Raw genomic sequence first — 13,083 nt, 5'->3', positions numbered from 1 at the left:
CCTAAATGACAAAGTTCCTTACTATTACGTACTGCTAGTAAATGTACAAGTTTATACGACGACGGACGGTTCCAATAGTATTTTTTGATATTTTTTTTTACGTAAAATTACATACAGAGGACAAATAAGAATAAAATAAAATTCATCTTCTACCTGATTTTAGTTACAATAAATACAAATTCTATGTGCCCTTGGGATATTACGATATCTGCCTTCTTCTATTCTTAACTGATGAAATGATAAACGAAACTTTGATATAAGCCGAGAATAAATATCTGGAATTGATTTTGTCAGAGACCTATATACTATATTATATAGATCTCTGATTTTGTTAAATAATTACTGTAGAGTAAAAGTCTAACAAGAATTTATACAGATAACATTTTGATGAATTTTCAGTAAATTCATTCCTTAATTGAATAAAATTATCGATTAGGCGTTGTTTGAAAAGATGCAAAAATACTTTTTCGTTATTAACGCTTTGATTTAACCAAACATCGCCAAAGACATGTAGACATCAGTAAGTTTTTAACCTGGCATCGCCAGTTACAGTTTCTCTGATTACATACAATCATATCGTCATACACTGACTTTAATATACAATTAGTAGTCTTAGTTAACTTCAACCAGTATTTAATAATTCGGCATTTCCGGGTAATGCAGAGATAAACGACCAAGCTCAGAGTATAACATAAAAGTAGGTGTACTCTTTTTAACATTCAAGATTCTTTTCAAAAAGTCGGTATGTAATTTTTTTATCTGATCTGCCGGGATAAAACCCCATACTTCACAGCTGTAATTAAGGAGAGGTGAAATATATACATCAAAAACATTCAACTTAGATTCAACATTTAGAGCTAAATTATTGCAAATTTTCAAAATATTGAACATGCATTTGCGTCCCTAGTCAGCGATAGTTAGCTGAGTTTTACTAAATTTACCGTTAAAGTTCAATTAGACACCAAGATAATTAAAACTATCAACAATTTCTATTTCATTGTTTCCAAAATAAAATTTGATATTGGCACTAACTCTACCACCATTTCGGAATACAACAATTTTAGTTTTATCTATGTTAACTGACAATTGCCATTTGTCACTATATATTTTCAACGTCTCCAACATCTTTTGTAAACCAGAAGCTGACTCTGAGAAAAGAACAGTATCACCAGCATACATCAACAAAAACAGAGAAATATCTCTTAGAAAAAGGGCATCACATGACGAATGTTCTTCCTTCCGTACGGCTAGCAACAGACATAACGGGTTCAAAATATCCGTGCACGTTTTTAATGTAAATGTTTCTACCCATATAGTAACCATGGATATTTGCCATCCTCTCCGAATTCACATTATAGGTAGATATTTGTGTTCAGTTTTTGTTGCCATGACCAATATTTCAATTTCTTTGACCTAAGTGTCGCGAAAGTTTGATCACTTGATTCCAACCAAAGTGAAAATGAATGGCCGTGTATAGTACTGTGTGCTTAGTTGGTCATATATCCTAGTCTGTATCTAGAGCCTTTTGATTTTTTGCTGGTTTACTTGGTGAGTGGCCCTGGGTTGGTCTAGACAAACCATCCGTAAACCATCCATGTTACAAAAAAAAAAAAAAATATACAGTAAATTTCATTTGTCGTATGTCGAGCTACACAACATTAATTTCTGAATGTTGAATCGAGCTACATGACATTCAAAACCCCTCGTTGACTAGTAATTTCATTTGAATGTGAATGTCGTATGTCGAGCTGTACAAAATTCAATTTCTGAATTTTGCAAGTCGTATGTCGAGTTAAGCAACATTCAAAAGTCCCCTCGTATGACAGAATATTTCGATATGCTTCGCACTCGTGAAAATATCGATATTCTATCATACTCGTGAAAGATATGTTATATCAAACTGGAAACCATTCAATATCCTCTATATATATGAACATAATAGAGAATAAACCTTAAAGAATTATGATGTTAATTTAACACTTTTCATCAAAATTTACTAAATTCATGAATAAAATCTTCTTGGTTCATATAAATATAAATATATATATTTTTTAATTTATGTCCTATTTATATTTGTGCTTTTTATAATTTGTGTCTCATTTATATATATATGCGGGTTTTTTTTTTAATTTGCGTCCCACTTACACTTTTTTAAAGCTTGTGTCCCATTTATATTTATGATTTTAAAATGTGTGTCCCATTTTTGATTTTTTTTATTGATTTGTGTCCCGTTTATATTTGTGTCTTTTTTTTTAATTTGTGTCGAATCTATACTGTAGATCTACTGTATATTTGCAAAGAAAAACTATCTAAATCTAATCCATAGCTTAATTCGCAATGTTAATCAAACCGTCAGCCCAATAATCTATTTGACCAGTCAGTTGAGAAATGGCTTCACTACAACCATATGGTATTTTAAAATATTTGTTCTACAAGTGTGTCCTAGATTTACTTGCCACTGATTTGATCAACGTTTGGGCAGGGGGTACAGCCCTAGAACATTCTCTGCGTACAATTTTCGTACGACATTACGATACTTCATCGCCGACCAATCAAAACACACCGAATTGTGTGACGTTTACCAGCGAAAGAGATCACATCCGGCGATTACATCTGGAGCCAACATTATTTGGGTAAATATCTTATATTTTACTAAATTATATGTTAGTTCAACTGAAAATGTAACATTTTAAATTGTATTTACTATTTCGGTATCAAAAGTATAGTAAATAAGCTGTCGTAAACACGGTCCGACGGAATGGTTGCGTCACCTGTGTGTTAGACAGCTACTAGCTGACTAGAGCTAGTTTGTGACTTTGTTCGGTAGGACTTCTGAAGTAAATATCATCGATATGGCACTTTTCTTGGTTATACGGAATAAGATTCCATCTATGCTTTACAACACCATTCACATCTATAACCGTTTAAGTTGAAGTGGGCTTTAGGTGTTGATAAAAAGTAGAACGTGACTGACAGAAACGTGTCAATGGCGAATAGAAAACGACCTTGACCTTCCATTATGTTTATATCTTTATACTTCTGGGCCTTCTTGATATTGTTTCTCCCCATTTCAACTGAGCTCATTGATTTCTTTTCTTATAAATGTGTTAAACATTGATTTTATATCATATATAAGCTTACATTATTATATGCACATCATTAAGCCTATTGATCCAATTTGGGTACTGTACTGATCCGGGTACTGTCACCACACTCCACAGTTCCTAGCCTCGTCTAGATCTGTCAATACATCCAATATATATATATTGGATCATGTATTGACAGACGATGCTAGGACCTGTGCTCACGTTACTGGTAGGCCTAAATATCTAATTGTTGCCTTTAATGTAAGGTGGATCACATTTTATGTCTATTAACAGTAAACCTGACTTGGCGTCCTCATGAGCGTTGGTACAAAACTAGCTATTGTTGTAGGGGAACAGCATTTGGATGCTTTAGCCTGTCTTTTCCAAAATTATACCAGCCATATGTTTTCTACAACAGCAGCTGGACAAAATGTTACATCTATCATATAATATAGCACTCAACATCAGGTTTCTATGTATAGGTATATAGGTATTATATATAAATGTATTCAGTTTTATCATATATTAGCAGTTAGCCAATGTACGTATGTAAGTGTGAGCGCATGCATTTATTCTTCTGTCTACATTATATGTTCGATTGTTTACATTACATGAGAGTCTGTTATCTGATCATTAAGCGACACATTTTGTGTAGTTGTGTAACCTAATGAATCTGGGTTGACAACACAGGGCGATGTGGGACTTCGAGACACACTAACATCCATAGTATAGGTGTGTGATTTGTCCAGAGCCCTGATTTGCCCTACTACCGTTAACCTTGAACTGATCATTTAGCATTCTGTGTGACAGATTCTGACTTGAGCAGATACACTTTAATAATCTGACCTATATATATGCAAGCATGAATTTGTTTTGTGTTATATGTACACACAACTTGTCCATGTCTAATCCATATTACTGGTATCTATTTACTGATGATTTGTTGGTTCAAGGCAGTACCACTCAATAGTTTATAGTCCAACTTTCCTCTGCATGACACAGTGGAGGCTGTCCTTAAATGATTGTATATAGCTGCATGTTGATAAAATGTTAAACAATACTAAACCATCTGGCCCTATAGCACAATATGTTTGACCTTATTACACACACTTTTTTTTTCCGATTGGACTCATTTGTATAAATTATACTGTTATAAAGATTACCACTTGTTAACCTGGTAAATTTTAAAGCTATTTTGCATGACCAATTCATACAACAATGGTATAACGACATTGAAAGTTCCTCTAAGGGGCAAACATATATTATATTTAAAAATCAATTTCAGTTTGAAAAATACTTGATTAGGCTCAAACCAAAAGATAGAGTAACTATATGTAAATTAAGAACCAGTAATACATCTCTGCCCATAGAGACTGGGCGATGGACTAGAACACCATGTGAAAACAGAATCTGTCCGCTATGTTTAAATGGAGTTGGAAACGATATCATTATCTGTTTACATGTTTAAATACTTATGTCAGTCAAATTCGTAGAAAATATATACCTACATTGTATTTATTATACCTCCAACCCATCGGTTCACAAAATGAAAGGATTGATATCCGTATGCAATATCAAAATATTATCAAATCTGTCCCTGTTTATACAACTACTAGAAAGACATTTAAAAAATAATATGTGAATTTACTCATCAAATTGTAAACTTTTTAATGCATATACTATTGATCATTTTTGCTAAATAAAACATTATTGTAGTGTATATGACGGTTTGATTGTTATATCATGATTGAAAGTATCTGCATGTTAGTTGAATTTGTATGCTAAAATATCATGATCGCACTGTAAGATGGAATTGTAATATAGTGGTAGTATATGGTATGTTGAATATGATAGTGTACGGATATTGGCTATGAATAGTGAAATGTCGCGTCTATGGTATGTGTGCTTTACTGTCAATCATATCATTGTATTATTGTATTTATATTGACCTCTTGTCGTGCACAATATAAAGTGCGCCTGAGTAAAATAAATAAATTGAATTGAATTGGTACACCAGACATGGTGTCAGGGCCAGAGGAAACTCGGGCTGGTATTTGATATGTGTGTCGTATTCCAATTTTCGTCAAATTTAACCTACTCCGGAACATGTATGTATTTACTGGATTCATAGGAAATTAAAAGACTGTAGGTTTGCCTGTTGTCTAATCCTTTTATTTTATTTTTACAATAAAATTTGTTGAAATGAAATAAATACCAGTTACCGGTATTAGATTTACCATAAGAGACATAGACTTACTAAATCATATCTACTAGAACAATAGGCTTGATTAAATAGTATACTGGTACATCATTGTATATGCAAACTTGAGTACAATAACAATAATAACATGTACTAATCAGATGAACTTGACAAGATGAGAGGTCCTCTGGGCATGTGATCCAGATAAGCTCAGATAAACTTTGGTGGTATATACATAGGTGTTGTGATTACAAGACCTCATTATAACCTGCTCATTCTGTCACGTTCATCACCACCAGCTGTTCCTGACACTTGCAAGGTGCTCAGTATCTAGCAATATATAGGTATAGTTTGTCGGGTATATATCAGTTAGTAATTCTGTCAGATCAGTGTTTATTTGGTTTGAAATAGATAGAATCATGCCTTGGCTGATTTTTTTTTTTACATTTACAGACTAATTGCATGATTTAAAAACTTAGACAGAAAGTACAGGTATTTGGTTTTCCAGGCTTATTGTAATTGAGAAATTTATGTTTGATTTCCATGTTTACAATAATTTCCAGGTCCCAGACAAGTTATTGATACAAGTGCAACTGAATCCAAATCATGGACTTGGAACAGAAAATCAGAGAGACACAAAATGCTATTCAGCAGCTGGAGGCTATCAAGACACACCTGGACAAGAACACTAGTGAAGTGAGTAAATTACTGGGCATTCATTATTTGTTACAAGATACTAGACCAGTGCCACAAATTTGTTTTATCCATAACTTTATTGTTTTAGAAGGAAATATATTGATTAGAATAGTCGCCCATTGGTAGCAAATTTTAAGGATTCTTGGCCATAGTAAATAGGACATTTTTATGTACTATTTAAACTTAAACTTAATTATGGTGTAAGCGGAATGTTATAAGCAGGAACAGCTTCCTCTGACCCCCAAATAAGAGGGAGATATTAATGTATTTCTGGGTTTTTTTTTAGACTATTTTTTCAGAACATTATCAATGTAAATTAAAACTGAAAAAGTAACTTCTGAATAATGTTGAAATATTCTTAAACAAAATGGTGTCGTCTTGTTGAAAAGCATAACATCATAAGAATATGGCATCAGAGATTATGCTTGACTCGTATGAAAAATATTTATATATATATTATAGTCATAATCATGAAATATATATGTTATACTCAATGAGAGACTATTCGTTATTCTCTATGTATTTCACATTCAGTACTCTAGACACTGATTCTGATATGCATTTAAGTAAACCTGATAATTGAAAACAATTGTTTTGTAATAATGCAAATGGTCACTTCAGTATAAAAATTTAGACCTTTTGTTTGGTCTAAACAAACAGTGTTTACTTGACAGTTGTTTACACACCAGTTTGTGTGTTAAATGTGCAAAATTAAGCAATCGTGCACATATGTACTTATAGGTGAAGAGCAACATGAACACAACATTTTTGCGGCACCTAAGGTCCTTGTGGAACCGCCAAGTTTTCCTGGCTAATCAGGTGGATCTCATTCACAGCAGTAAGGAGGAAGTACTTCATCGACAGGTGGTACGCCTTCACAGTCTGCTAACTAGTCTACAAAGTCAGCTCGGAGGTGCAGGGGACAACATACTCTTCGATATGTATGTATTACATCAAGATAAAGAGACGTTTTATATCTGTACATGGTAGCTAGGGAAACTGGTCTGTTGAATTAAAAGAATTAATTATAAGGTTGGTTCGTGATTGTAGGAATTATAAAGCTGTTTTGTGACTAACAGGGTTATAGGAATTATAAAGCTGTTTTGTGACTAACAAGATTGTAGGAATTATAAGGCTGTTTTGTGACTAACAAGATTGTAGGAATTACAAGGCTGTTTTGTGACTTAACAAGGTTATAGGAATTATAAAGCTGTTTTGTGACTAACAAGATTGTAGGAATTACAAGGCTGTTTTGTGACTAACAAGATTGTAGGAATTACAAGGCTGTTTTGTGACTTAACAAGATTGTAGGAATTATAAGGCTGTTTTGTGACTAACAAGATTGTAGGAATTACAAGGCTGTTTTGTGACTAACAAGGTTGTAGGAATTACAAGGCTGTTTTGTGACTAACAGGGTTGTAGGAATTACAAGGCTGTTTTGTGACTAACAAGGTTGTAGGAATTATAAGGCTGTTTTGTGACTAACAAGATTGTAGGAATTACAAGGCTGTTTTGTGACTAACAGGGTTGTAGGAATTATAAGGCTGTTTTGTGACTAACAAGATTGTAGGAATTACAAGGCTGTTTTGTGACTAACAAGATTGTAGGAATTACAAGGCTGTTTTGTGACTAACAAGGTTGTAGGAATTACAAGGCTGTTTTGTGACTAACAGGGTTGTAGGAATTATAAGGCTGTTTTGTGACTAACAAGATTGTAGGAATTACAAGGCTGTTTTGTGACTAACAAGGTTGTAGGAATTATAAGGCTGTTTTGTGACTAACAAGATTGTAGGAATTACAAGGCTGTTTTGTGACTAACAGGGTTGTAGGAATTATAAGGCTGTTTTGTGACTAACAAGATTGTAGGAATTACAAGGCTGTTTTGTGACTAACAAGATTGTAGGAATTACAAGGCTGTTTTGTGACTAACAAGGTTGTAGGAATTACAAGGCTGTTTTGTGACTAACAGGGTTGTAGGAATTATAAGGCTGTTTTGTGACTTAACAAGGTTGTAGGAATTACAAGGCTGTTTTGTGACTTAACAAGGTTGTAGGAATTATAAGGCTGTTTTGTGACTTAACAAGGTTGTAGGAATTACAAGGCTGTTTTGTGACTTAACAAGGTTGTAGGAATTATAAGGCTGTTTTGTGACTTAACAAGGTTGTAGGGTTTGGGAAATAACACTCCAGGATTTCATCACATATGTTCATCTAGGTTAGGCAATGTGTCATGTATTAGAAGTGGGTCACTCTGACCTACATTTTGACCTACATCCAGTCAATTCACAGAATTGTCTTGTTCATTGTAAGTTGTCATTATTTAGGGAAAATAAAGTAGTCACTTAACTCTTGGATCTTACTGTTATTATCCCCTTGTGACAAAGTCGGCAAAGGGATATAATATTCAGTTTGTATGTGTGTGTGTACGTTCGCTTGTTTGACTTTTGTCAATGCTGTAGCAACTTTATTTTTACCTGTATTTCAATCAAATTTCATACATTGGTAAAACATGAGTCTCAATACCTTAAACGAGTTTGGGTTTCAGGGTGCCAGATTTAAAATCAAGGACAAGCATGGTTGCTATTTATAGAAAATCTTTGTTAGTGCTCAAAGTGACTTAATTATGTAATGCATTTTAATCAACTTTCAAGTATGGGAATATCTCAGATAGTTCGTTTTTCATGGTGCCAAGGTCAAGGACAAGATTGACATTACTGAAACTAAGAAAAACTTTTGTCATTCCTGAAGCTACTTAATCTTTAAACAGATTTCAATAAAATTTCTTTTACTTGTTAAGTTAAAGAGAATACATCAAACAAGGTGGCCTCAAGGGGCATACAGCAGGATGTTTAGGTGGGTATACTTGGCGCCTGAGGGGATTTGTATCGCTGATACCTTGTATTAAATTACAAACAATCTTATGTTTACAGGAATGACCTGAAGCCAGAGGAGACTCCCTATATCAGTTTTAGGGCTGACAGTGCCTCACTCAAGGATGCTATAGTCAACTATGGACGTTTGGATCACACTGGGTTTCCTCTGACATCACAATTCATGGACCCACGCAGTCCAGCGGCTAGTCTGCCACCTCACTTCGAGGACTATGACGATGCAGAACACCATATCCTGTACAAAACAGTTGAAGAAATCAAACATGCCAAGACCAATAGTCGTAATGTAAGTCTGATCTTAGCCGCCATATGTTATGTAACTTGTAAGTCCTTACCTAAGTTATTATACACCAAAGTTCACAGTAAAATAAAGTCAGTACCAGAAATCTACATTTAAATGTAAATATGTATAGAAGTTTACTGTCAAATGTAAACATGAACTACAGTCAACAGTAGTGCCAACAGAAGTCTTTATGTAAAGTCATCAGTTTTCTTTTAATGTCAATTTTGCTGACTTTTCTTTAATATTGTAATTCTTTAACAGATTGATGTCCATATACCCAAGCTGTCAGCCCGCCCTGAGGACTGGCTGACCCACTCAACTGCCACAACTACCACCACATCTGCCTTACAACCAGCATTTGCCTTCCCAGCTTTTAGTAAAGATCCCAGTGATTGGTTGAAATCCTCCTCTACTGAAGTGTCCGACTCTTGTCAGCAGCCCATCATGTCAGTCATCTCCCCTGATGTGCTAGCTATTTCTCCTTCAGTGTCATTTTGCACTGCATCAAGTACAACGTCTGGCAGTTGTACTCCCCGAGGGATCCCAACTGTCTCGTCCACTACCTCCAGTATAGACACATGGTTGCTTCAGATCAAACAGAACCCTGACATGGAAGAAGAAGATGACTTTGAGATTGTTGATGGATCAGTGGTTACAGGTAAATATTGGCTAGGATAGCTATATAAAAGACAACACTAAGATGGGAATATATTTCTATCTTGCAAGTATGACTTTGTTAACCTGAAAGAAGATTTACAGATGTATCAAACATCTAATCTTAAGGTACTAAAAGATAATTATCATTTCTTGTTGGTTTTGAGAGATAAATATATTTAATACATTTTTGTTAAAAAGATGAAAAAAAAATCATAACTATAAAAGCACAAGTGCCAAGACTACACTAACCATTGATAGGGGTGCTGGACAATGAAGATGTTGTTGAACAGCTGTCTGGGACCACTCCAGTGGTAGACATAGGCCGCTGGACTGCTTCACCTAGAGAAGGATATCGCAAGTCAGACTCCCAATCAACAGGCTCTGATCAGGCTATTGGACATGATGTGATTGCTAGTTACCTTGCCGAAAGAAACAATGACATGTCCCAGTGGCTGGCACCCAAACAGGTATAAAAAGGAACATTCTTGTTTCTCTCTGTATCTTGTTGATAAATGTTTGATGACAAAACATTTGATAAATAAAAACAAAATTGAGTGAATGTCAATTAGCATGTTATGCTGTGTTATGTTGGTTCTCGCCCGTCTGGCGTGAACGTTTCAATTTAAGCAACTTCTTTTCTGTAACAAAGAGGCCTAGAGACCTGATATTAGGCCTGTACTGAAGGGCTACCAAGTTGGTTCAAATGAATGACCTTGCCCTTATGAAAGGTTTCAGGGGTCAAATGTATTTCCTGAAAGTCTGCGATCATAATTAGATAAGAGTGTTTTCAGTCTAGTTAACTCCTGTATTTCCTGACAGCATATCCTTCAAATATTCTTTATACAAGAGCCCAATGGGCCTGTAATGCTCACCTGCTTCTAATGCAACTTTGCTTAGCTGATCGTTACGGCATTATTTCAGAACATTTGACCGCTGTGACATTCAAATTTCATCTGAACAAACTTGGTAGACCTTCACTCAAGCATGCTATAGGCCACTTATCAGGTCTCTGGGTCTTTAAGTTGTTGTGAAGAAATCACACTGAAGATTTTTTTTTTGCATCAAATTGACTGACTGATGGCCCTGTCAAGTTTTGACAGAGATTCAAAATTATGGAAATTTATTTGTAGGTTTTTTTATCGGAAGAAATATAAAGTCATTTTGTGGTTGATTAGGTGAAGAAAAGTAAAGTCACTTTGTGAATTCAACATATAGCCAATAAATATAATACAGTGGTGGCGGCCATGATCTTGTTTTAATATATATATATATAAATTAAACTGGTTGTTCAAGAGAAAATAAAATAAAATATAATGCAGTTCGTGAAAGAATTTTGTGGATATATTGGTCTTACAATGTTACATTATATCAATAATTTTTTCCCCCCAGAAGGCAGGCTGTTGTGGTGATTCCTGCTGTGACAAACCAGCAAAGTCTTTTGAGATTGAGAACCTAGGCAACTATCTGGCTGACAAACTTTGGATCAAGTCAAGCAGTAGCAAAGAGAAATCTGAAGAAGTCAGCAACCTTTGTAAGGCCAATGAACCATGCCAGTCTTTCAATGAATGTTTAGGAACACCCTCCTGCCTTGAGGAGCACCATAGAATCAGTGGCATGAATGCCACTGATTTGCCAGGTTTCAATATCTTTAAACATAGCAGTGATGACCGGAAATGGCTTGCCAATGGTGGAAAAAATGTTGGACCAACTACCCGATGTGTTGGATTTGAACATTTCCAGCTGGCGAGTAAGGAAGTCAATGACTGGTTATTAAATGATAAGAACACCCATAGTCAACCCAACAAATCAAATGCTACAACCTTCCCTGTGTTCCTTGAGAACACAGACAACCAGGTTTGGTTACACCTTGATGAGGCCAACAGACTACCACCTCTAAGCACTCCATTCCAATCTTGTGTCACTTGGGACAAAGTCACCAAACAACACAGCGAGATCGGCATTGACCAGTGGCTCCTACCCCCCAGTGCCCACAGCATCACTGATATGGACAAGGGCACACCAGACATGGACCAAGAGATATGGTTATTACACAAAGAAAGCATGGAAACTGAAATTCATTCCAAGGAACAAGTCCTGGAGTTTCCCTACATTCACGAGAACAATTCGTTCTGGCTCTGTAACTGAACTGTTACACCTGGATCCTAACCAGCACCATAATTAAACTTTTCGTTGATCATGCTCTGTCTTATTCTTATTCCTAATAAGAATTGATATACTAACATTTAAATCAAAAACTTTTAAGAATCAGATGGTCAACAAAATTGTTGAAAAGTTTTGTGCAATAAATCTGTGATGCTTGTACTATAAAATGAATTCTTTACAGAAAAATGTTTTGTGTATCCATGCCTGTGATTACAATGTATTATTTAACTGTACATAGGATCCTCAAAAGGCTAGATAATTCAGAAATTTTATCAAGCCAATAAGAAAATGTTTGGTTGAGTTTCATAACTTTTTAAGGTATAATATATTTTATCACATACTAGATTACTGCATACGTATAGTTATCTATATCATATATAATGTATCATTGTATTGTGTAAGTTTTGTGTCTTGGTAGTACTTGTGTTGTTCTGTTTAAAAGGTTGCATGGTATACATTTTGTAGGTGTTTATTTCTACACAAATTCATTATGCTCATGCACAAATTAAACACATGTTGATATAATATTTAATGTTCTGTTGTCTGTCACCTATCCAATTGTCCCTCAACATTTCCTTTAAATCGCTAGTAGTCCTGATTGACTGTGGATTTCGATGAAATTTGGTCTGGAGCATTATTGGGCAAATGAGATCCTAAAATGCAATTTACAGTCAGGTAAGTGTAGTCTTAGATCGTGCTAGCGTATGTACAACAAGAGGCCCATGGGGCCTGTATCGCTCACCTGGTTGGATTTGACCAAATGTCAAAATAATGTTCATGTTCAATTCCTTTTGTTTGTTAACCTCAAACAATGCTATTTATGGTTATAGCGTGGGGATCCCAACTGCTTTAAAGAAATAATGAAGTCCAGACTCTCTGAGTTTACAACATGCATTTATAACTTTATGACTAGTAGTGATTTAAAGGAATTACCTCTATTTCCTATATGGGGCCCCGCCCCTTTTGCCCCTCGGGGGTCAGAGTCACCATTTATGCAAAATCTGTTCCCCTTCCCCCAAGAATGTTTCTTACCAAATTGGGTTCAAATCCATTCATAACTTTATGACTAGTAGCGATTTTAAGGAATTACCTCTATTTCCCCATTAGG

The 13,083-nt window shown here is 35.1% G+C and overlaps 1 protein-coding gene across 2 annotated transcripts; it reads left to right on the top strand.

Moving 5' to 3' along the window:
• The first annotated feature begins 2,550 nt into the window (after positions 1–2,550).
• LOC117324463 (nuclear receptor coactivator 4-like) lies at positions 2,551–12,502 on the top strand. Of its 2 annotated transcripts, none has more exons than XM_033880342.1 (7): positions 2,551–2,633; positions 5,850–5,982; positions 6,724–6,923; positions 8,912–9,158; positions 9,417–9,813; positions 10,071–10,279; positions 11,205–12,502. In XM_033880342.1, exons 2-7 carry the CDS (start codon positions 5,893–5,895, stop codon positions 11,955–11,957), a joined length of 1,896 nt encoding a protein of 631 aa, XP_033736233.1. In that variant the 5' UTR covers positions 2,551–2,633; positions 5,850–5,892; the 3' UTR covers positions 11,958–12,502. The 2 variants fall into 2 exon arrangements, with proteins under 2 accessions (XP_033736233.1, XP_033736225.1); XM_033880334.1 differs by having other exon boundaries at positions 11,202–12,500.
• Positions 12,503–13,083: the final 581 nt, after the last annotated feature.

Source organism: Pecten maximus, chromosome 1, assembly GCF_902652985.1.
Source record: "Pecten maximus chromosome 1, xPecMax1.1, whole genome shotgun sequence".
Classification (NCBI taxonomy): Eukaryota; Metazoa; Mollusca; class Bivalvia; order Pectinida; family Pectinidae; genus Pecten; species Pecten maximus.
Note: the sequence above shows the minus strand (reverse complement) of the source record. Positions and strands in the feature narration are given on the sequence as shown.

Excerpts from the sequence above, each read along its gene's own strand:
- LOC117324463 (XM_033880334.1), top strand. The coding sequence starts at position 5,893 with ATGGACTTGGAACAGAAAATCAGAGAGACACAAAATGCTATTCAGCAG. Across the intron at positions 6,924-8,911 it reads GACAACATACTCTTCGATAT|GAATGACCTGAAGCCAGAGG; the intron begins GTATGTATTACA and ends TTATGTTTACAG. Across the intron at positions 9,814-10,070 it reads TGATGGATCAGTGGTTACAG|GGGTGCTGGACAATGAAGAT; the intron begins GTAAATATTGGC and ends AACCATTGATAG.